A 23,374-nucleotide genomic window follows, 5' to 3' on the forward strand; every position below is an offset into this window, starting at 1 on the left:
GCATCTTTTATAATATATATTGCAGCTGCAGTAGGCCATGTTATATCAGCAAAAAAATAAGAAAAAGCAGAAAGAATAGCTGAAAAATGTAATCAGCAATAGATACAATGCAAAATGAATGATATGAAGCATATCCTGCAGGCAGGGCCGGTGCTACCACTGGGCAAACTAGGCAACCACCTAGGGATCTCTGTCACTGATTAGGGGCACAGCCACGGGTGCTGATTTCCCTATTTTATCCATGGCTGGATCTAGGGGGGGTGCTTGGATGGGCTTTGAGGAGATTTGGGTAAGGTGGGAGGATTTTATGCTGGGAAGGGTAATTTGGAGGGGGTTTAGTTAGAGGAGGGATATGGGGGATTTTGTCCTAGGTGGGGGGATTAAAGGAAAAGGAGTAAAGCTGGGAGGGGGATTGGGGGATTTGTGCTAGAAGGGGGGATGGGGGGGCAGGGTTGTGCTAGAAGTGAGGATTGGGGGTGAATTGTGCTAGGAGGGGGGATTGAGGGTGTGTGCTAGGAGGGGGGATTTTGGGGGAAAGTTGTGCTAGGAGAGGGGATTAAGAGGAAATTTGTGCTAGGAGAGGGGTATCTGTGTTAGGAGAGGGATTGGGGGGGGGGGGATTGTGCTAGCAGGTGGGATTGGGAATGGATGTGCTAGGTGGGGGATTTGTGCTAGGATGGGGGATTTGGGTGGGGAAGAAGGATTTGTGCTTGGAAGGGTAATTTGGAGGGGGGTGTTAGGTGGGATTGGGGGGGATTTATGGTAGGAGGGGGGATTTGGGTAGAGGATTTGTGCTAGGGTGGAAAATTTGAGGGGGAAGAGGATATGTGCTAGTAGGGGTGAAGTAGAACTATAGGTAATGTTTTATTTTTTTTGGAGGGGTGCAAGTAGCTGGTCTTGCCTAGGGCTCAAAATAGTCTAGCACCAGCCCTGCCTGCAGGTAAGCTCTGCAGGGATTTGTGATGCCTTATCATGCCAGCCAGTAATTTTTAGGTAGCTTTTGAATGCGTCCTGCAATTTGCCCCTTGCATTAATGTTGACTTCATACTTCACATTCTTGTCAAACAAATGGAGCATGTCTAGAAGAAAAAACACAGTTATTGGTATTAAGGAGATTAGTCTTGCACATACAGGCTTTATACAGGATACATACGCATACAGAAAGATTTGCAAAGTATTAAAGCGATTGTAAAGGTTGTTTTATTTAATAACAAACATGTTATACTTACCAGCTTTGTGCAATGATATTGCACAGAGCTGCCCTGAACTTCCACTTCTGGGGTTCCCCACCGGCGCTCTTGGCTGCCCCTCTTTTCTCTCTGTGTCACCATAAGAAGCAGTTTCATATGGGGGCTTATATGCAGGCTAGCTCATGGCGTGACTTCACCCCCCACTCACTGCTCACAGTATTTGATTGACATTAGCAGAAGCCAATGGCTCCCACTGCCTTTCTGTCCTATGAATGCAGGGAGAGAGGAGAGAGCAGCTATAGAAAGGCACATCGCTGGATCGAGTGAGGACTTAGGTACGTATTTGGGTGTGGGGGGGAACAAATGCTTGGACATTTTGTACCATAATGCAGTGAATGCATTATCAAAACAAACTGTCATGTCTTTACAACTACTTTAAAGCCTATATTTAGTCTTTTTTTTTTTAATCGGCACAAGGGATGGTACTTACATTCAATATGAAAGGGCCTTTGTGCTGCTAGCTGTTGTTTTTGTTGAAACCTGAAGACCTCTGATCCCCTCCTATACTTATAATCTTAAGGTGCTGCGGGGGTTAATGCAAGCCAAGGACCCTATCATACACACTCATCAAGAGTGACAATTATACCTGCACTTTTCACCCCCCTCCTCTATTTATAAAAGCTGTACAAATAGTGTACATCAATGAACTGCAGCTTATGAATGCTGGAGATGGACCTATCATTCACCCGCCTGCCCTTCATTCATATAATACTTTCTTTTATGGAAGCTATAGTGCAACTTCTATTAATAAAGGAGTGGAGCAGAAAAGACGGGCATAGTTGGCACTCTTTACCCATGGCAGATCCCTTTGTTTGTGCCCCTGCAGCACTGGAAGATTATGGCTGTGGGGGTAGTGGAGAGTAGGAGAACTTCAGATTTCAACTCAAACAGCAGCCAGCAGTAGACAATTCGCATTGAATGTAAGTACTGTCCCTTGTGCTGTTTAGAAAAAACAATTTGAGTAAATCTAAACTTTAGAAAAGCTTACAGCAAGCCTCAAGCAGCAGTCCTTAAGCCTGAAAACCTTCATTTTCTGTTCAGGGAAGTTGAAGGTGATCTGTAGCCATGACCGAAATTTATTCCAAAAACTCCCTCACCCCTAATATTACCTTTTTTTTTTTCTTTCACCTTGGTCGTCTATAAAGAAACAACTTGTATTACACCATGTGACATTATCACCAGAATTACACAATTTGCAGCTGCTGGGGGAAGATTGGAAGTTTGGATTTTGCAGCATTTTGTGGGTATGTGAATGAGTGAGGAGGATTGGTTTTCATCTAATCGGTATGATGTATGTTTTAACTTGCTTGGTTTAGCCTGGTAGATGTGATAGGACTATTGTGAGATTATGATCTTTGGGAAAATTTGGGATGATTGGTGTTGTGTGGCTGGAAAATGCATGTATGAATGTGGGATGCACATATTGAATGGGGTTGGGTGGCTTGGAGTAGATGGATGCTGGGATGATTTGAAGGTAGGAACATTTTTTGGGACTAGTGCATGTGGTATGAATGAGTTGTGTGGAGTATGGAAGGCGTTAGTAATATATGGGGATAGTTGAGTGAGAATGTGATGTGGATAGATGAGAACCAGAGTTAAAGATATTTTAGGAGAGATACACACAGATCTTTATCTAGAGAATTGTTCTCTTATCTCTACTTTTTACATGGACCCCATTTGTTGAGCTGATCCTAAACCACTGATAGACTCATAAATTAGGATCACATCTGGACCAATACAATCATCTCTATATAAGCGACTTGTCTGGTAAAATCTGTGTGTTTTAAGGTCCTTTTTACCTTGTCACCCCTGTAGAGTTTTTATAATTATCCCATGTTTTCCACCATTACCTTGTCTTTTATAGGTAAGAGTAACCAACAGACATAGTGGTTTAAGCTGCTTCAACACTGAGGTGATCACCCCTATAACAATGCACTTTGAAGATTGCAAGGTCAATAACATATCTTCTACTGCTTTTTGATTAGATCCCATTCATCTAATACCCTAAGTAGGTTTTAATAGAACAAAAATGTGGCTAATGGTGTTACATCTTTGCAGTAATAGTGCCTTACTCCTTGCTGCTCTCTTTTTCTTTAGCTACTCCTATGGGTTTTGATGATGTCAAGGTTTCTCCCCTGATCTGGGTTTGTGGCAGATTGGACCTTGGCCTCAGTGAGTAAGATAGGGAACGTTGCTATTGTTATATATACTGTGATGCATATTTGCAACGTTCATGGACTATTTTTGTATATAATCCATTTTTACTACATATGATAGTTTAGATCCTATATCCCTTGAAGTCCTCTTGAAGAAGCAAGTTTGTTCTTCCGCACCCTTAAAGTCCAAAATGTTTTTTTTGGGGAATTTGTTAGTGTTTTTATTTAGGATGCTGTGCTTGATACACTGACCCTTCTATGTGTTTGATATCCCTATAGGATTATCTCCCCTTCTAATCTGGTTCTTCAAAAACAGTTTGAAAATGCTAGCAGGCAAAGAGGATTGAACACAAGTCTTTAAGTGGAAGCTAACTGAAAATGTACTTAGCCCATTACACTTTTCAAATGGTCAGCCTACAAATGTGACAATTTGAACTTTGGCCAATATAAGTAAAAATAGTGTTCTGTTTCAAATGTCACTAAATGCAAAATATTTACCTCCTGAGTCCACCCAGTCTGTAATGAAAATATAGTGACTTGCTCACTTGGCAAGACTCACAGGAAGTTTAACTCTCCAAGAAGACAAAGAAGAAGAATCCAGCATAGTTTTAACCACGCTTAGTAAATTACAGAGGATGTTTTTTTTGTCTCTTAGCATGAAAAAAAGAAGCTAACCTCTAGCATGGAGAGGCTGGGAGTGGCCAAAAAGGGACTATACTATGAGGTAACAAAACAGGAGGAAGCAAACATGAGAACATACAAAATGCAAAAAAAATAAATAAAACAGCAGAAAGGATGCTGTGGCAGCACATATATTGTTATGTTTTTTTTACAGTAAACATAAACAAACAAAACAGAAATGCAAATATGTGAAGATGCTACATTATAAAGAAATTACCTGTCGGTTAGATCCTTATTTTATTATATGGACCCGCGGGCAACTGGACTGTATTTTGTAACTTTATGAAACCACGGTTAAATTTGTTCACTTGTAAGACCTCTGGGTCCAGACGTCGACCAAAAACTGGATGTTGACCTCTGGTAGAGAGAGGAATTTTTTTCTGAATCTTAATACGTTGTAGATAGTCCTGCAATATGAAAATCGGAGGTTTTAAATGTCAAGATCCCAAAATGTATGTTATATAGCAACCTTTATTTATTTAAAACAGGTATGATGTTTGTCAAACTGTTGGGGGACAAGACAGTGGTCAAGAAAGATGTCCCAGCTTCAGTGGTCAGTAGAAGTAAAAAATTACAGAGGCAATGGTAAGCAGAAGTAATAAACTCTTCGGTAGTCACTAAAAGGAATGGTGCCACAATGTTAGTGTCAGTAGGAAGAATAGCACCCCAAAACTGGTGTCAGTAGGAGGAATTGTGCCACAACATTGCTGTCAGTGGTAAGAATAATTTCCTATCATTGGAGTCAGAGAGATTAGGAAAGCCTTGACGTTGGACAGTGGCTTATGCATGTATTTGCAAATGTGTGCAAACAAAACCCTCTGTTTTTAATGCAAACGGTTAGACAGGGCCAAACTGGTTGTTTTGTAGGCTGGCTGGTAAGTGTTGCTGGGAAATCCTTTTGTTTGTTTGCGATGTGCATTGCCCTTCCATGTGCACCTTATTGCTAAGGCTGGTTATAGGTTGGAACGGTTGCCAATTTTTGTGCAGTTGGCTAATTTGGATGCAGAGTTGCACTGGATTGCTTTGCTATCATTTTGGTATAGCTGGGCATCACGTGCATCCCTGTACCTTTAAGGAGGGATGGGCTCTGCCAGGCACACTTGCCCTTATCCATTGATACATGTGCTCCTACTATAGAGGCTTTGGAAATTTTAGTTAGGTCCACAATACACAGAGGACCCTTGATGTGAGACTGTGGCTTTTGCATGTATTTGCAAATGTGTGCAAACAAAACCCTCTGATTTTAACGCAAATGGTTAGACAGGGCCAAATTGGTTGTTTTGCAGGCTGGCTGGTAAGTGTTGCTGGGATTAGGAAAGTCCCCTTGGCAATGATCAGTGGTTACTTATGAATACACTCCATGTTCCATACTACACTTCTCCTCTAATGGCCAGATAATGTCATAGCTGGAATTATATTGGCCCGTATTGATCAGGACATTACCTTGCCTGACAAGGTCTAACATATTACCTCCACTCTGATGTCAGAAGCTTCCTTTTGCATGCAACCTTTGGCATGAAGCTATATAATAACCTGATTGCTGCCTCTATGCTCATCTGCCACACACTGCATGAAAGTTGAAGACTTGCAGTGGGGGCATCCAATCTGATGGGCAGGAGTGGGATATACTTTGGGAGCTTAAAGCAGTATTAAACCCAAAAGCAAATTATTATATTACAGCTTACAGAATGTTATGGCATTTTTTTTTTTTTTTTTTAGTCTTATTTTCTTTTCCTTTTATATGGTGATCCAGCCATTAAGTTTGTTGCTTTTCAAAAGAACAAGCTCTCTTGCAGATGTATAAAGTTACAGGGATGAGACAAACCATTTAACATTGGCAGGGGTGCTTACAATAATCAGCTTTTATTTATTTATGTAAGACCTTTATTCTAAAGGGAAAAAAAACAGTTTGCTGTAACTGTTTAAAAAGTATTAGCTGAAGTTCAACTTCTATTTCTACTACTTTCTAAACCTATTAGTACATCTGACATTCCCTTTCCCCCAGGCTGACAATGCTGCTGTCCAAAGATGCCACCTTCCTGAACTCTTTTTCCATATGGACATTCGGGTGATTGGACAGAATTTTCCACTTTCATGAAACCACGGCTACATTTGTTCACCTGCAAGACCTCTGGGTTCAGGAGTTGGGGAATACCAGGATTTTGACTTTTTCCATTGTTCTCACGTGGAGGTATGTTTCTCTGAATATGTTCTGGATAGTCCTGCAAAATGAAAATCAGAGGTTTTAACTGTCAATGTCTCAAAATGCTTGTTGTATAGCAGCCTGTATTTTTAGTCAGGTTTACTGTCAGCCATGGCCAGTAGGAATTAAAATAGGTAAGACTTTGGGCTATCTAGTCATATAGCTGAGTAGGGTTGGGTGGATAACTTGGACATTTGGTTGTTCTAGTTTGAAGGAGACAGGAGTGATAAATACTTAGCAGGGATTAAAGCAGAAAGTAAGTTCCAGTAAGTAGGTATTTCCAGTGTGCTGATCATTATTAGTCCAAAGAGCTGGCAGGATCTGTGACGTAGACACAGGGCTGATTTACTAAAGGCAAATAGGCTTCCCACTTTGCAAGGAAAGTTGTACTTCACAAGGTAATTTTCTCCAGAACCTAGTGAATAAAGTGCGTCTGCTGACTTCCATCATCCAATCTAGTGCAACCAAACATGCTGTTTTCTTTATTTTCCTTGCATGTGATTTGGTATTCCGTGCAAATTGAAACTTGACCACATTTGCTAAGCTCTGGGGCAAATTCCCTTGCAAAGTGAACAACCTATTTGCCTTTAGTAAATCAACCCTTCAAAGTCTACTGAATTGCAAACTGTGAAATAATATTCTATTTATTATGTCATTGGGGTAAGGAGGGCAAATTGCTGCAGTATAATGTGCAGACATCTAATCACAAATTCCAACTCTACTTGAAAGTATTGGAGCTTTGCCTGTCAAAATGGCCAGACATTCAGCCATGAAAGGAAAATGTGGGAAGCTACTGCAGATATGTCAACTTCTGGGTCCCTGTATTCCACATCTGCAGCAGCTGGCTCCTCTTACCCCCAGTAAGAGTCTTTTTAAAGGGTATCTAAAGCCAATTTTTTTCTAGTTTTGGAGAATTGAAAAGAGTTAAAACCCCTCTCAGGTTTTTATTGCTGTCTGTGTCTCCAACAGGGAAATTCACCCTCTCTATATGTCCTGGCAACCACTGTCAATTGGACTGAAATTGAGACAAAATTTTAAATTGTGAGTTGTCACTGCAATAGGAAGAGGGAAAATATTTCAAAAAGGACACTTTTCTCCAGTGACTTTTCTCATACAGAGATTTCCTCTTACTTTGTCTTCTGTGTACAGGACATAAAGTGAGGTAATTCTCCCCAATGGGACACAGATGTTTAAAAAAACCTCCCTGAACACTTTTTTATATGAACCTCCGGGCGATTGGGCTGTTTTTTGCAACTTTCATGAAACCACAGTTACATTTGTTCACCTGTAAGACCTCTGTGTCCAGTAGTCGAGGAATACCAGGATTTTGAGGTCTGTTTCTCAAGATCTTAGCAAGTTCTAGATAGTCCTGCAAAATGAAAATCAAAGGTTTTAAATGTCAAAATGTATTTTGTATAGTAATCTGTATTCATATAAAACAAGTGTACTGTCTGTCAGACGGTTAAGGCCCAGTTAAAAAGGCTAAAAATCAAACCTATGTGGCTTACGACCAAAGTTAAAAAAGCTATAGATAATAAGAAAAGCGATTTTATTAAATATAAAAATGAAGGAACGCTATCATCATTTAAACATAACAAAGAATATAACAGAATATGCAAAAAGGAAATAAAGGCTGCAAAAATTGAAAACCAACAACAGATTGCAAAAGAAAGCAGGACAACCCCCAAAAAATTCTTCAAATATATTAATAGTAAACAGGTCCGGTCCGAGCATGTAGGCCCTTTACAAAATAATCTAGAGTGGGTGACTGGGGACAAAGAGAAGGCAAATTTATTGAATGCCTTCTTCAGCTCTGTGTATACAAAGGAGCATGGGGGCGCTCTTGTTCATAATGGGCATGGTATTGACACAGCTCCAGATGATCCACATTGGCTCACAATTGATATGATCCAGAAATATTTAGACAGAATAAAGGTGAATAAAGCACCTGGACTGGATGGAGTACACCCACAGGTCCTTAAAGAATTGAGCTCTGTCATTTCATATCATTGTTTCTAATTTTTAGGGACTCTTTAATGACTGGCATAGTACCACTGGATTGGCGTAAGGCCAATGTGGTGCCAATATTTAAAAAGGGGTCTAAATCTTTACCAAGTAATTACAGACCTGTTAGTTTAACTTCTATAGTTGGGAAGATACTGGAGAGTTTAATAAAAGACCACATAGATGAGTTCTTGCTGAAAAAAAATATTTTAAGCAACAGACAGCATGGATTCATGAAAGACAGAAGTTGTCAAACAAATCTGATTTCTTTTTATGAGGAGGTGAGCAAAACCTTGGACAGAGGGGTGGTGGTGGACGTGGTATACTTGGACAGAGGGGTGGTGGTGGACGTGGTATACTTGGATTTTGCAAAAGCGTTTGACACAGTTCCCCACACATGGCTAATGTATAAGGTAAAGTCTACAGGCTTGGAAAAATCTGTATGTAAATGGATAGAAAACTGGCTAAAAGATCATATTCAGAGAGTAGTGGTTAATGATTCATACTCTGAATGGTCTAGGGTCATCAGTGGTGTACCCCAAGGTTCAGTGTTGGAACCCTTACTTTTTAATATATTTATAAACAATATAGGGTCTGGGATTAAAAATCCCATTTCAGTCTTGCAGATGACACCAAGCTGTGCAGTGGAATAATGTCCTTACAGAATGTCTCCAATTTACAAGCCGACCTCAATGCACTGTTTAATTGGCAAACTACGTGGCAAATGAGGTTTGATGTTGATAAATGTAAGGTTATGCACTTGGGGGCTAAGAATATGCATACATCATACATACTAGGGGGGTACAACTGGGGGAATCAATGGTGGAGAAGGATTTTGGAGTTCTGGTAGATCACAAGCTTAATAATGGCATGCAATGCCAAGCTGCGGTTTCTAAACTGAGCAAAATCCTCTCTTATATTAAGAGAGGTACAGATTCCTGAGAGAGAGATATCATATTACCCCGGTACAAATCATTAGTAAGACCTCATTTGGAATATGCAGTTCACTTTTGGGCACCAATTCACAAAAAGAACATTGGGGAACTGGAGAAAGTATAGAGAAGGGCAACTAAACTGATAAGAGGCATGGAGGAGCTCAGCTATGAGGAAAGATTAGAGGAACTGAATTTATTCTCTCTTGAGAAGAGGAGATTGAGGGGGGATATGATCAACATGTATAAATACATCAGTGGTTCATATAGTGAACTCGGTGTAGGGTTATTCACCTTGAGGTCATCACAGAAAACAAAGAGGCACTCTTTATATCTGGAGGAAAAGATTTATTCTCCAAATTCTTCACAGTAAGAGCTGTGAAAATGTGGAATAGACTCCCTCAAGAGTTGGTTCTGGCCAGCTCAGTGGATTGTTTTAAAAATATCCTGGATTCTTTCTTAGATACACAGAATATAACTGGATATTAACATTTATAGGTAAAGTTGATCCAGGGAATATCCGATTGCCTCTCCAGGGATCAGGAAGGAATTTTTTCCCCTGCAGGAGCAAATTGGGGTAATGTGGGTAAAGGATTATAACTTTTTTTTTATGCTTGAACTGGATGGACTTTTGTCTTTTTTCAGCCAGACTAACTATGTAACTAAGAAAAGAAGTGGAAAATACTCAGGGGAGCTTGCAGAAGAAAGGAAAGTAAATCTAGGGAAGGTTTCTCCAGTGTGCTGATCATTATTAGTCCAAAGAGCTGGCTGGCAGGAATTGAGAGAAAGACACAAAGTTGGAGATTTACTGAAACTTCTGCACACAGAATCTGGTGCAGCTGTGCATAGTAACCAATCAGCATCCAACTTCAGCTTGTTCAAATAAGTTTTGACAACAAAAGCTACAAGCTGATCGGTTACTATACACCATCAACTATGCACCAGTTTTAGTAAATATGCCCCAATACAGGCAGGTGCAGTCTCTGTTCTCCACTGTAGGTCATGCTCGGCCAGAGCAGTACTGTAGCTGGGAAGGAAGTCAAGAGAAACCTGGTTTCTCTATAGTTTCCTTGGTTCCTAAGCAGCGTTCCAGTTGGCTACGCTGCATCCATGGGGTCTCGGTGGCCATCTTGGGTCAGCAAAGCCTTTTTGAGTGTCTGCCCCAGGCTTTGGTGTTTTTTTTATGAGTGGATAGCGTAGGGACAGTGCATCCGTCTGTCAGAGAGAGTGAATAGCAGTAGGAAAAGGTTCTGGATGAGTAGGGACAGGCTGGGGACACGCCATCCTACATCGGAAGTCTCCCCATTGGGCTCAGACTGGTCAGGCTGCATTCCACCCTCTTCTGCCAATGTACTATAAAGTAAGGTAATTGTCCCTTTTTTTACCAGATGGAAAAAAAATAGGAGGTTTAAACCTTCCCGAACTCTTTTTTTTATAAGGACCTCCGGGTGATTGGACTGAACTTTCATGAAACCACAGCTACATTTGTTCACCTGCAAGACCTCTGGGTCCAGGCATCGAGCAAGACCGGGATATTGACCTGTTACGTTGTTCTTAGAACTCCTTTTCTGAATCTTAGTACGTTCTAGATAGTCCTGCAAAATGATAATCTGAGTTTTAAATATCAAGATCTTAAAAGGCATGTTGTATTTCAGCCTATATTTATATAAGACAGCTAAACTGCTGGTCAGAATGTTAGGGGGGGGGGGGCAATCTGTGGCCAGTAGGAACTAAAAGGAAAAATACTTGAGGCTGTCTAGTCATATAGCTGAGCAGGAACAGATGGAGAACTCCAGCATTTGGTTGTTCTGTTTTAAAGGAGGCAGCAGTGGGCAATACTAAAAAAGAAAGTAAAATCTGGGTAGGTTTCTCCAGGGTGTTCATCATTATTATTCCAATTAGCTGGCAGGAGTTGTGACAAAAACACAGGGGCTGATTTACGAAAGCCAAATAGGAAAGGAAAGTTGCACTTCACAAGGGAACGTTTGTCCCAGAACGTAGTTAATGAGGTTAATCTGCTGACTTCCATCATCCAAATGGGTGCAAGCACAAGAGTAGGGGTTTTTTTCTCCTTGAATGGGATTTGGTATTCTTTGCAAAGTAAAACTTCTCCACATTTGCTAAGCTCTGGGACATGTTCCCTTGCAATGTGAACAGCCTATATGCCTTTAGCAAGTCAAGTCCAAAAAGTCTACTAATCTGCAGATTGTGAAATAATGGTACATTTCTTAAAGAGAAACTCTGGGGGGGATTTACTAAAATGTAATCACTCAGAATTTGGTGCAGCTATGCAAGGCAGCCAATGAGCTTGTAAAGTGTTACTATACCCAGGACCCTGCATTCACTATATCTGGTCTCCCACAGTACAGAGAACATGGAAATGCAATTATTTTACTAAATACAAACTGCTAAATACCTTTTCTCAACAGCAGTTAGAGCTGTCTTGTGATTTCTATCAGTGTCCAGTGGAGCACTGGTTAAAGCTTGTAGGAGGAGTTTATATCCCCCCCTAATTGTCCAATGAGGCTGCATAACCCCTGACCCTCTGTCTGAACAGCGCTGATCGGTCCTGTACTGATCACATACACTCTTCCAAGAGAGAAAAAAAAACTCTCTAGCAATACATACCAAACTGAGCATGTGCAGCTTGCCCCCAAGTCTCTGCTCTATCAGCAGATGGATTGGGAACAGAAGAAGAAGGGGGGGATCAGAGAAGACAGGATTGAACAGCCTTTTTACCCAATATGGAGGATAAAACCCTTAGGTTCCACAGTGAGTATAACAAGCACGATTTACTGCATATACAGACTGATTTTACTGTTGTGGGTTTAGTAACACTTTAACTACAGCTTGTTTAATTAAGCTTTGACTATAAAACATGGAAGCTGATTGGTTTATGCGCAGAGCTGCATCAGAATTTGCACTATGCAGTTTTAGTAAATAATCCCCTAGGTCACTGGGGGAAGAAGAACAGATTGCTGCAGAATATTGGGCAGACACTTAATCACAAATTCCTACTCTACTTGAAAGGTTTGAAGCTTTGCCTGTCAAAATAGCCAGGCACTCTGCACTGAAAGGAAGATTTTAGAAGCTACTGCAGATATGTGAACTTCTAGGTCCCTTTATTCCACTCCAGCAGTTGGCTCCTCTTATCCCCAGTAACAGAGTCTTTTAAAGGGTATCTAATGCCATTTTTTTGTTGTTGTTTTGGATAGAATAGTGAAGAGTTAAAGTTAAAAACCCTGTTAGGTTTTTATTGCTGCCTATGTCTCCAACAGGGAGATTCACCCTATTTGTCTCCTGGCAACTACTATCAATTGGGCAGAAATTGAGGCAAAATTTGAAGTTGTGAGTTGTCACTGCAACAAGAAAAGAGGGAAATTTTTTTAAAAGGGACACGTTTCTCCAGTGACTTTCCTCTTACAGAGAATTCCTCTTACTTCATCTTCTGTGTGCAGGACATAAAGTGAAGTAATTCTTCAAAATGGGATACAGATGGTTAAAAAGGCAGAAGTTTTCATCTCCTTGAACTCTTTTTCCATATAGACATCTGGGTGACTGGACTGTATTTTTCATGAAACCACAGCTACGTGCAATACCTCTGGATTCAGGTGTCGTGGAATACCAGGATTCTGATGTTTTCCAATTTTCCCAGGTGGAGGTATGTTTGTCTGAATACGTTCTAGATAATCCTGCAAAATAAAAATCAGAGGTTTTAAAAGTCAAGATCTCAAAATGGAAGTTGTATAGCAACCCATGATTATATAAGACAGGCATACTGTCTGTCAGACTGTTGGGGGGCCAAACCATGGCCAGAAGGAATAAAAAAGGAGTAAAAGTTTAAGCTTTCTGGCCATATAGCTCAGCAAGGACAGGGGGATAACTAGAGCATTTCGTTGTTCTACTTTAAAGGATACAAGAGTGGGAAATACTTAGAAACTTAGAAATGTTAAAGGAGACAGTCAGCTCCAGGTAGGATTCTCCAGTGTGCCCACCAGTATTTGACCATAGAGCTGTCAGTGGTTGAGACAAAGGCACAAAGTCTCCTGATTTTCAGACTGTGAAACAATGGTGTATTTCCTAAAGAGACTGTTACTGGGGTAAAAGGAGCGCATACTGCTACAGTATATTGTGCCAGCACCTAATGACAAACTCCAACATTACTTGAAAAGGCCAGAGCTTTGCTTCTCAAAACAGCATTCAGCTATGACAAGAGGATTTGGGAGGCTACAGCAGATTTGTGAACCTCTAGGACCCTGCATTTTCATCTGTAGAAGTTGACCCCTCTTTTCCCCATTAGCAGAGTTTTTTTTAAAGTATTACAATCACAATGTCAGCAATGTTTTCCTTCCGGCCGGCGGCCTCTAAGCGTGATAACGTCATGTTAGGCACCCTACTAATCATCATCTGTTTGCCGTCATCAGAGGCGTGGCCTAACGTGATGTCACCACGCTTAGTGGCCGCCAGTCAAAAGGAATGCATTGTTGACATTGTGATTGCTGCAGCTTTGAGATTATGATGCCTGTCTACTTTTAACCTAGTGTGAGTGCAATATTTTCATCTTCAATAAATCTTTTATATAAGGATATACTGCACTATGAGCTTTTGTATCTTATATGCTCATATTGATTAAAAGTGAAGTTGGAGCAGAGCCAAAGGTCAGAGCATTACCTGACCGTTGACCTGTTTGGGGTTCACCCCTGAAGCGCGGTGGGGCTTTTTCATTAATTTGAAAGCCAAACAGATCCGGGTAAGCATCCTAACTCACTTTCATCATCACCAGATCTCTGAGGTGTTTCCTCTTCAACCCTGTTGGATTAATGGGTGTTTTTTACTCTGTAAAAAATGTTTTGTAAAGTTTGAGCACAGTTATTTGTTTATTTTAGACTTTTATCTTTGATGATCACTTTTTTCATTTTTTTGCATTAATCATTGTTTTTACAATAGCACTCTTTGAATAATAATTGAATAATATTTGTTATGATAGAGTGATTCATTTTTGGAATTAGTTTTGTATATTTGAATTTGTTTCATATATTTGGGTTCATTTTTTATATTCATTGTTCTTTTGGAAGATTGCTTATATTCATTTTAACGTGTTCATTCCTTAGTTCTTATGCACTTTGAGTCATCTCTGCTTGTCCAGCCCACAAAGAGAAATGGAATGAGCTGATTGGACAATATCAACTGGAGTTGCATGCATCCAGAAGAATGAATGGAACAAAATAAATTTTGGATTTATTCGTTATGTTATGATTCAGAGATTCTAATGGATCCACCTCCATCCAACTCAAACACAATAAGTAGGAAACATCATCTTTTTTCCCTTTTATACCATACTGTATTTATTGCAATATGTTTCCATTTCATATGTAGTGATTTTTTTATAATAAAAAAATAATATAATATAAGATAAAAATGTTAGTGCAAAATAAACATGAAATGGATTTGAATAAATTCAGATCACTTGTTATATTGCTGGTTCAGACCTATGCGTTTTGCAATTTGCTGCTGGAAAAAAAGTCCCTGACCCTTTCCAAAAATACATAGATGTGAACGTGTCCCATAGGAAACCTTGTTAAATAGACTGTAGTGAGTTTCTGCAAAACGCAAAAAGCACTACAAAAAATGCATAATTGTGAACCAGGCCTTACATTATTTCGGATGCTTCAAACATTAAGAATAGGCCCAAACTATTGCATCATTCCATTCAAATTAAACAAATGAATGATAAATAATTAGTTTCGTTAAAATTTATTTTGGATTTGTTGAAATGTATTACAATTGTGATTTGGATACATCTGAATCTCCAAATAATAATTTTGTCCAAATTTAGATTTATAAAGAACAAAATTGCACGTCTAATATTGAGCTGTTCCATTATTCCCAGGTAGAGATATTCTTTTCTCAATCTTAATACTTTCTAGATGCAAGATGAAAATCTGAGTTTTAAATGTCAAGATCTCAAAATGTACTGTATATTGTATTGCAGCCTGTATTTATACAGTATAAGACAGGCGTACTGTCTGTCAGACTGTTGGGGGACCAGAATGTTGCCAGTAGGACTAAAAAGGAGTGTAGCTGGGCGCCGACGGTTATGGTGGTTCCCACTTGTCCCTCCTGTGGGTCTGTGCTTAGGTGCCTGCCCTGCTCTCTCTCACTCCTGTTTTCCCCCTCCCATCCAGCAGCTGATGCTCGGACCAATAGGTAATACAGATCCCAGTAAACTAAGAAGACTTGCAGTTAGAGGGCACTTTTACTTCACTGCCTGGGAAAGTCGGGGCTTGGCGCCCAGGATCTGGAGGAGAGAGGGACTCTGCTCACTTGCTTCTGTTTACTGTAGCACTGACTGGGAGAGACCTAATCTTAGGACAGTGTGTCAGAGATGCATGTTACAGCACTGCATTGGCTTAACCCATAATATCCATGCCACTGCCATGAGGGGATCTGAGCACCTATCCACCACCTGTTCACACCGCTGCTTGACAGAGGCTTCAGGGAGGGACATAGGGGTCGCTTTCCACCTTGGAAACCTTCAACTGCACACTAGGAACTGGTGGAAGGGCTATCAGCCCATTAATTACACTGCTAACGGAGAAAGAGTTGACTACAGCAGGATGCCAAGCACACCTTGTTCATTCTGCAGTTGTACAAGACGTACACCAAACCCATACCAACTTTATACCACAGTTGTACTGAATATTCACTTTCTGACCAGCATCTACGTTATACCCATTCAAAAACTACACTACCTCTTTAGCCTAAACTAACCGCCTGCAGGCTAACCAGGACTGTCATTAAGTGCACCTACTCTTCTTAAAAGGCCCCAATGATAGCCATCAGAAGAAACATCTTGAGGACTGCCCCCAGCATATAATTTGTCCAAAAATCCCATATCTTTTCCCCACACCTTAAATTTAAACTGTGCTTAACAGATGGTTTTAGGCTTAGCATAGCCACCATTCATGCACTCTGGCAGTATATCTCCAGGGGTTTAAAGTTCAAGTCTCTTACTACTCATCGCTGCACTTTGGGTGGTGTTGTTACTTTTTATGCTGATCTGGACAGCAAGTGACATCTTATGCCTTGTCTTCATTGCTAATTATCATGTTTATTAATTGTATTATCACTATCATTATTCCTCTCACCTCATATCGCTACTTGCCTGCTACTAACGTTTTATGACAACGATATAATAAGCTGTTTTTTCTAGTTGATTTGGTGTGTGCATTATTTAAAATATCATTACTGTTGGGTACTTAGTGCTACTGTCCTTGATTTCCCTGTGATACTGTGGGTTTGTGTACTCAGCCTGATGTGAGGTCTTTAAAAAGGTTGAGGCCAGCAATGGAAGACCCACCCTAACTATCGGCTCCTTACAAGGTGGTGCTTCAGGAGTAGGACTTTTGGCTCTCTAGTCATATAGCTGAGGAAGGATGGGTAGATAACTAGAGCATTTGGTAACTCAAGCATAGACAGGAGTGAGACATATTTAGAAAAGCTTAAAGAAGGATGTAAATTCTGGGTAGGTATCTCCAGTGTGCTGATAATTATTCGTTCAAAGAGCTGGCAGGAGTTGTGACAAAGACACAGGGGATGATTTACTAAAATCAAACAGGCTGTGCACTTTAAAAGGAAAGTTGCACTTCGCAAGGAAATTTGCATCAGAACTTGATTTGAGGTAAATCTCTGCTGATTTCCATCATCCATCCAATCAGGTGCAAGCAAAATTGCAGTTTTTTCTATCTTCCTGGCATGTGATTTGCTTTGTGATTTACAAAGTGAAACTTCCCCACATTCGCTAAGCTCTGGGGAAAATTTCCTTGCAAAGTGAACAGCCTATCTGCCTTTAGTAAATCAACCCCACAAAGTCTACTAATTTGCAGACTGCGAACAATGGTAAATTTCTTAAAGAGACTTTGTCACTGGGGAAGGAGGGGAAATCGCTGCAGTGTAATGTGCAGACACCTTATCGCAAACTCCAACTCTACGTGAAAGTGTCAGAGATTTATCAGTCAAAACAGCCAGGCCTTCAGCCATGACAGGAACATTTAGGAAGCTGCTTTTTGTTGTTTTTTTTTAAAGCTCTGACATACGCTTTAGTCATGGTAGCAATTTTTTTATGTACCTAAAGCTGGGTTTTAAAGGTGTAACAAACTAATGTGGCAGCCCCAATGTACATGTATAATTACAAATGTAAATCATAACACCCTAATTGCACCCTAATTGTTCCCACTTTTATGCGATCTCTGAAAACCTATCTCTTCAGGGAAGCCTATCCTGCCTTCAGCTAATAAATGGAATCTTCTATTCCTCCTACCAGTCCATCCCCCACAGTCACTACCTTTTGTACCACTAGCCCCTTCCTTTTAGATTGCAAGCTCCAAGGAGCAGGGCCCTCCTAACCCTCTTGTATTGAACTGTATTGTCTCCCTTTATTTTGTAAAGTGCTGAGTAAACTATTGGCGCTATATAAATCCTGTATTATAATAATAATGTCATTATTTACATTAAACCTATCACATATTCATGTAATAAAAAAAAAAATTGATCACATGCTGTATATGCTTTATACAAGCACACAGCAAAGCCTCTCCAGATGAGTAGTATGGATCATCCTCTGACCATTAGAGTGAAGGTGTATGCACAGCTTGTCTGTGAAACTGCAAGGTAAAAAAATCCGGAACCCGCTGCACTCTTCAATTTTTCTTTGTTATAAGTAAAATCCATATGGTAGACAGTGTCAGGGACAAAAAGGTTAATGCGTTTCACGCTGAAAACTAGCGTTTATTCATAGTGCTTATTCAAAACCACGAATAAAGATTGAAGAGTGCAACGGATTCCAGATTTTCTTTACCTTGCATACTTTATACAAGGTTTTGTTTAATTTTAGCTTGTGAACACAAGTCTGAGGATTCAAGAACCAATTTGCATAGCACTGCAAGTAGGGATGCACCAATACCGTTTTTTATCGGCGAGTACGAGTACTGATACTATTGGTCAAGTACTCACAGATACCAATTACCGATACCTTGAATTGCAATTTGTGTAAATGGATGCAAATTGCATCGCAAAGAATAGCATGCAATTTGAACAGAAAAGCAATTCCTGTCCAAATCGCATGCCAGTTCTCCACTACTCCTGTGTGAACCCAGGCTTGTCATAGCCTGATTTCAAACAGGAGCGGTGCAGGGAGGTTTCCTGCAGCGGAGAGTGGGCTAGTGGGTATGTATACTATGGAGGCAGATGCTCCATATTCTCAGTGGTAGGAAAGGAGAGAAGATGATGACACATGGAAGGTGCTGACCAATCCACAGCGATGACAGTTCAAGCTAGAGGGATGTAGAATGGTCGGCACCATCACATGGACAGTGCTGACCAATCAGATGCCATCTAGCCCCATACTGTCATTGATACAAGGAGAAGAGAGAAAGGCGCTTTACAGGTATGGGGATTTGAAATTCCCACAGCTTTCTCTGCTCTCCTTGCAGCAATGACAGTACGGGCTAGATGGCATCTGATTGGTCAGCACTGTCCATGTGACAGTGCTGACCATTCAACAGCCCTCTAACCATACTCTCATCCCTGCAAGGAGAGGAAAGAAAGTGACTTGAAATTGCCGCCACTTTCTCTCCTCTCCTATCACTGGGACTCAGCATGGGATGCATGCAGGGAGGTTTCCTGCACTACTCCTGTGTGAATTTGGGCTCTGACAAGCCTGGGTTCACACAGGAGTAGTGGGGAAACCACATGTGATTTGGATAGGAATCGCATTCCTGTTTAAATCACATGCTAGTCTTTGCGGTGCAATTTGTGTCCATTAGCACATATCGCACCGCAACGTATCAATTAAGGTATCGGGAGTATTTTCACCAGTACAAGCACTCATGAAAATACTCAGTATCGCCACCAATACCGATAATGGTATCAGGATCGGTACATCCCTAATTGTAAGTAATAAGCTTCCTGCCCTACGGTGACAACATTTACTATATTGTATCTATGGAGGAGCAGCATTGTCACTCCAGGTTGCACTTAACAATATTGTATAACAAAATAATTTCAATGGTATATCAACAAACCATTAGGAAGCAAATAAGCGTAGTTTATTATTGGAGTTTACATACATGTTAGAGCAGAGCTTCACCTGAAATGTGATGTTCCTTTCATCCTGCTCCCCCCTCCCATTTCACTATAGGGAACATCTTTTTCTTCAGGGAGCGGGTACCTATTTCTGATAGGTACCCACTCCCACTTTCCCTCTACTCACCTAGGCAAGCAAAGCATATGTACGTCCTGCTCGCAACTTCCAGGGATACATCACACACCCCAGGAGAATGAGGAACCTTTCTAATAGCACAGCACATCTTGCACATGCACAGTGAGGAGTTGGCTGTGAAACACCAGGAAGTCACATCCAAGATGGTGGCACTGGGGACCCGAAGACTAGCGAAGAGGGTCGTCATCCTTACCTATGCAAGGATTGCAAACTTGGCATCACGTACTGATAAAAATCTGTACTTGCTTCCCCCTACCCCCGAAATAAAACTGTAACCCAATTACAGGCTGGAGGGGAGGATCGAACCAGTGGGACCTCAGTTTTTGAGTGAAGTTCCACTTTAAGAAATGGTAAGCTGCAATATAGTTAATTTTTTTTCTTGAGTTTTGATAACCTTTAAGCATCCTTGAGCTCTAGGCTGGAATCAAATGCAGTTCCTAAAGGCAATCTATGAGGACAGAAATGTGGCATCTGTCCCCATTTGCCTTTAATATCTTTGGGTCCAGTCTTTGACCCAAACCAAGATTCTGAGTTTTGACATCTATTTTATCAAGTGGACGCTGAGCACAAAAATTTAATACATTGCAGCTTACCTGTTTTCTTTTTTCTTTTTTCTAGGCTTGTTCCCTTTATATCTTGGTGATGCTGCAAAAAACACACTCCCCATCCCTAGGCAACTACACTCATCTCTCCTCTGTATTCATGCAGGAAGCCATGGTTTTCATACAGAGTAGACATCAAATATCAAACAGGACATTGTATTTTTGTCATGATCAAATTTTCTGTTTTGTACTTGCTAAAAATGCTATTAGCCTCTAAATGGAAAACAAATACAGCCACCATATTCAAACTGATAAGCTGAAATATCATATACTACAATTTTATTTTTAGAATAAGATACACTTTAATTATTTTTAGATAGTCCTAATAAAAATTAAATGTTTGGGGATTATTAAATAATAATTATTTTATACTTTATTTTTCTGTCTTTGCCCTTTCTGTCCTGAGCATTCTGACCTTTGCCATCTACTCCATTATTACAAGGTGAATGTTGGCTCACCTCTAGGTCCAGTCATTAAAAAAGACAAGATTCTGTAGATGTTGGCTTTCCTTCATCTTAAAGTGGTACTCAACCCATATATCTGTTCCCACTTGTATAGGTAGGGCATGGCACCAGTTACATATTTTATATACACAGGTCTTTAAAAATCTTCCTGCCTGCACTTTATTTTTTATTTTTTCTCCCTAGGTCACCTGATCAATGTCCCTATTTTCACTGCAGCATGGCCTGAGAGGGGGTGGAGCTACATCACAGCACGTCATATGTCTTGTAACATTGCTTTAGCTATTACACTCCCTCCCTCTTCTGTACCATTCAGAGTGGAGAGCGCTGTCAGTCAACTATCTGATCCTCCTAGAGGACGGAGAACATGCCTGACTGGCAGTGCTTTCTGTTCTGAATGACATGGAAGGGAGGGTGTAGATTAGCTAAAGAGACATCACATGACGTGATGCTCTGTGGTTTAGCTCTGCCTCAAATCCACGTCGTGCTGCAGTAATAGGAACAGCGGTCACATGACCTAGTAAGTAAGCTGTGTATAGCAATTCACAGCTTACTTACTTAACAAATTCTGGAGCACGTACACTGTTGTGGCAACGCTGCAGAGGCATTATGAGCATGCAGATCGTTGCCACCAAGAAGGAAGAAGCACTAGCAGTGGCCAGGTTATTTTTTATAAGGACACCGAAAGTTAATAGATGTCACCTGGAAGATTTTTTTTTGGGAAGGGGGGGTTATAATCTCTTTAATACTTTCTAGATCAGCTATTTTCAACCAGGGTTCTGTAAAACCCTTGGGTTCCTCAAGAGGCTGCTAGGGATTCCTTGAGCTTTAGCTGATTGAGCTCCCATTTGATGGTGCCTTCATAGTTCCAGAACCAAAACCACTTGGAAAAGCCAACTGTATGATGCAAATTATCTGTTTAGTAGTCTGTAAAGGTGTCCTTCTGGCCACCACTATGAAGATTGCATTCTACCTACTGATCACCAGTAGCATTTTGCCATTGACCCCTTAAGAATTGGTTTCAGTAGCTGGTCTCCAAGACTTGGAAGTTATTTAGGTGTTCCTCTGGGGTTTAAAAAGGTTGAGAAAGGTTGTCCTTAATTTGATGATTAAGAATTACATGTTAAGATATCAAAGTATATGTTGTACAGTACAAAGCAGACTTCCTTTATGGGAGTACATACACAGAACAGTAAATAGAAGTGAGAGTTCTTCTTTAAAGCACCCCTGAGCTATCAACTTGGGGTGTTAAAGGTCTTCCAAACAAGCTAGAAGTCCTATCAGCCCCTATGTAATGGAGATGGGCAATAGCAGGTATGTTTGAAGTCATATTTGAACCCAAATATCTGAGCTTTGTGTGCTGGCTTAAAATAAACAGTGCCACCTTCCTTCCATCCTGGCACATACAGTATCTGCAGTTATAGTTTCTTTGATACCCTACCTGCTGGGATGTACATATACACACCTGGTGTTATTACCTATAAATGTCAGTATTCAGTTATATTTTATGTATTTAGGAATGCCTCCAGATCTTTTTTAAAACAATTTACAGAATTGGCCAGAACTAGTTATTGAGGGAGCCTACTCTACATTTTCACAGAAAGAGTGTGAAGAAGCATTTCCATGTTTGTTGGTAAATCTCTTTTTCTCCAGACCTAAGAGTGCCCCCTTGTCCTCTTATGTATTTACACATTTGTAATCATGTAGACTGGCAATAATTCATAAGCAAAGGAAACATATTCATTAAATTGCAAACACCAACATTAGTCAACGCCAGTATGTAAAAAAATCAACTAAAAACACTGAAATATACTGGTACTTTTTTCATCAATAAAAGTAGCGATGTAATTTGGATTTTAAAAGCTCTGAGATACATAGCATTTTATCTAGGTTTTAGATTTATTAATAATGAAATTTTACAACTGAGATTCACAAAAAAAGAGGAAGCACTCCTGAAACAGGTTGCTTCATAGCAATTATTAAAATTGTATTTATACAATAAAAAAAAAACATTAAAAAATACAAACATTACAAAAAATACAATGCATACAGCCAAGCCCATAAAAACATAAAATCCTTAAACGAACCCTCTTTTAAATCCCAACAGAATACCCAAAGTAAACATTAGTTTGCCACTGTAATACATACAGCGGTTATTATTATAAAATATATTATTATTACTATATGCACTATATTATTATATCATCTATAATTTATTTATTAAATAGTCTGCTATTATCTCAAATTGTATTTCTTTTTAGTTATCCAAATGTATTTCCATACATTCACATACAACTCTTTAAAAAAAAAAAAGCACAATTGTTATAGTCTCTATGTTAACTCATAGTGCCCAATGTTAAACGTACCTCTTCAGGTGGCTGGTCTTCTTGCCATGGAGGAGGGAGTGCAGTAACGGACAGAGCCCAGAATAACACAGCTGGAAAACAATACATTGTTCTGTTATTGGATTTGTAACAAGGAGTGAGTCTGTCCGGATTGTCATCCATTTATATCACCTTTTCTTCTAATTCCAATGAAATTTAGTGCCGCAAAGTGACAGGTAAAGCCATATTTTTCTAGAGAATATAGGTGTTGCTGACCATTTCCTGCTAATTACATAGAATATTGTACAGTTGCACAACAGACCAGGGGATTGAGAAAAAGACTAGCACAAGTAAAATGGTTACCCAGGTGTTATATACTGAAATAAAGGCTACTTCCAGGGTGCTTTTTGAAGAGAACAAATAAGTGAAGATGACCGTGCACTAATAAACGTTTTTCATTTAGCCTGCAGGCTAAATGTAAA

General features: G+C 40.0%; 1 protein-coding gene across 1 annotated transcript; it reads right to left on the reverse strand.

Moving 5' to 3' along the window:
* Positions 1-23,028, reverse strand: LOC149454623 (uncharacterized). The gene is made up of 6 exons (XM_089687244.1): positions 22,935-23,028; positions 12,826-12,918; positions 7,576-7,659; positions 6,208-6,309; positions 4,305-4,494; positions 1-1,079 (listed from the first exon to the last, which is right to left on the reverse strand). The coding sequence occupies exons 1-5, from the start codon at positions 23,019-23,021 to the stop codon at positions 4,312-4,314; spliced, it is 549 nt and encodes a 182-aa protein (XP_089543370.1). The 5' UTR covers positions 23,022-23,028; the 3' UTR covers positions 1-1,079; positions 4,305-4,311.
* Positions 23,029-23,374: the final 346 nt, after the last annotated feature.

Source organism: Staurois parvus, unplaced genomic scaffold, assembly GCF_062004578.1.
Source record: "Staurois parvus isolate SC_StPar_1 unplaced genomic scaffold, SC_StPar_1.0 ptg000422l, whole genome shotgun sequence".
Taxonomy (NCBI): Eukaryota; Metazoa; Chordata; class Amphibia; order Anura; family Ranidae; genus Staurois; species Staurois parvus.

Excerpts from the sequence above, each read along its gene's own strand:
- LOC149454623 (XM_089687244.1), bottom strand. The coding sequence starts at position 23,021 with ATGTATTGTTTTCCAGCTGTGTTATTCTGGGCTCTGTCCGTTACTGCA. Across the intron at positions 7,660-12,825 it reads CACGACACCTGAATCCAGAG|GACTATCTAGAACTTGCTAA; the intron begins GTATTGCACGTA and ends TTCATTTTGCAG. Across the intron at positions 6,310-7,575 it reads TGGACACAGAGGTCTTACAG|GACTATCCAGAACATATTCA; the intron begins GTGAACAAATGT and ends TTCATTTTGCAG.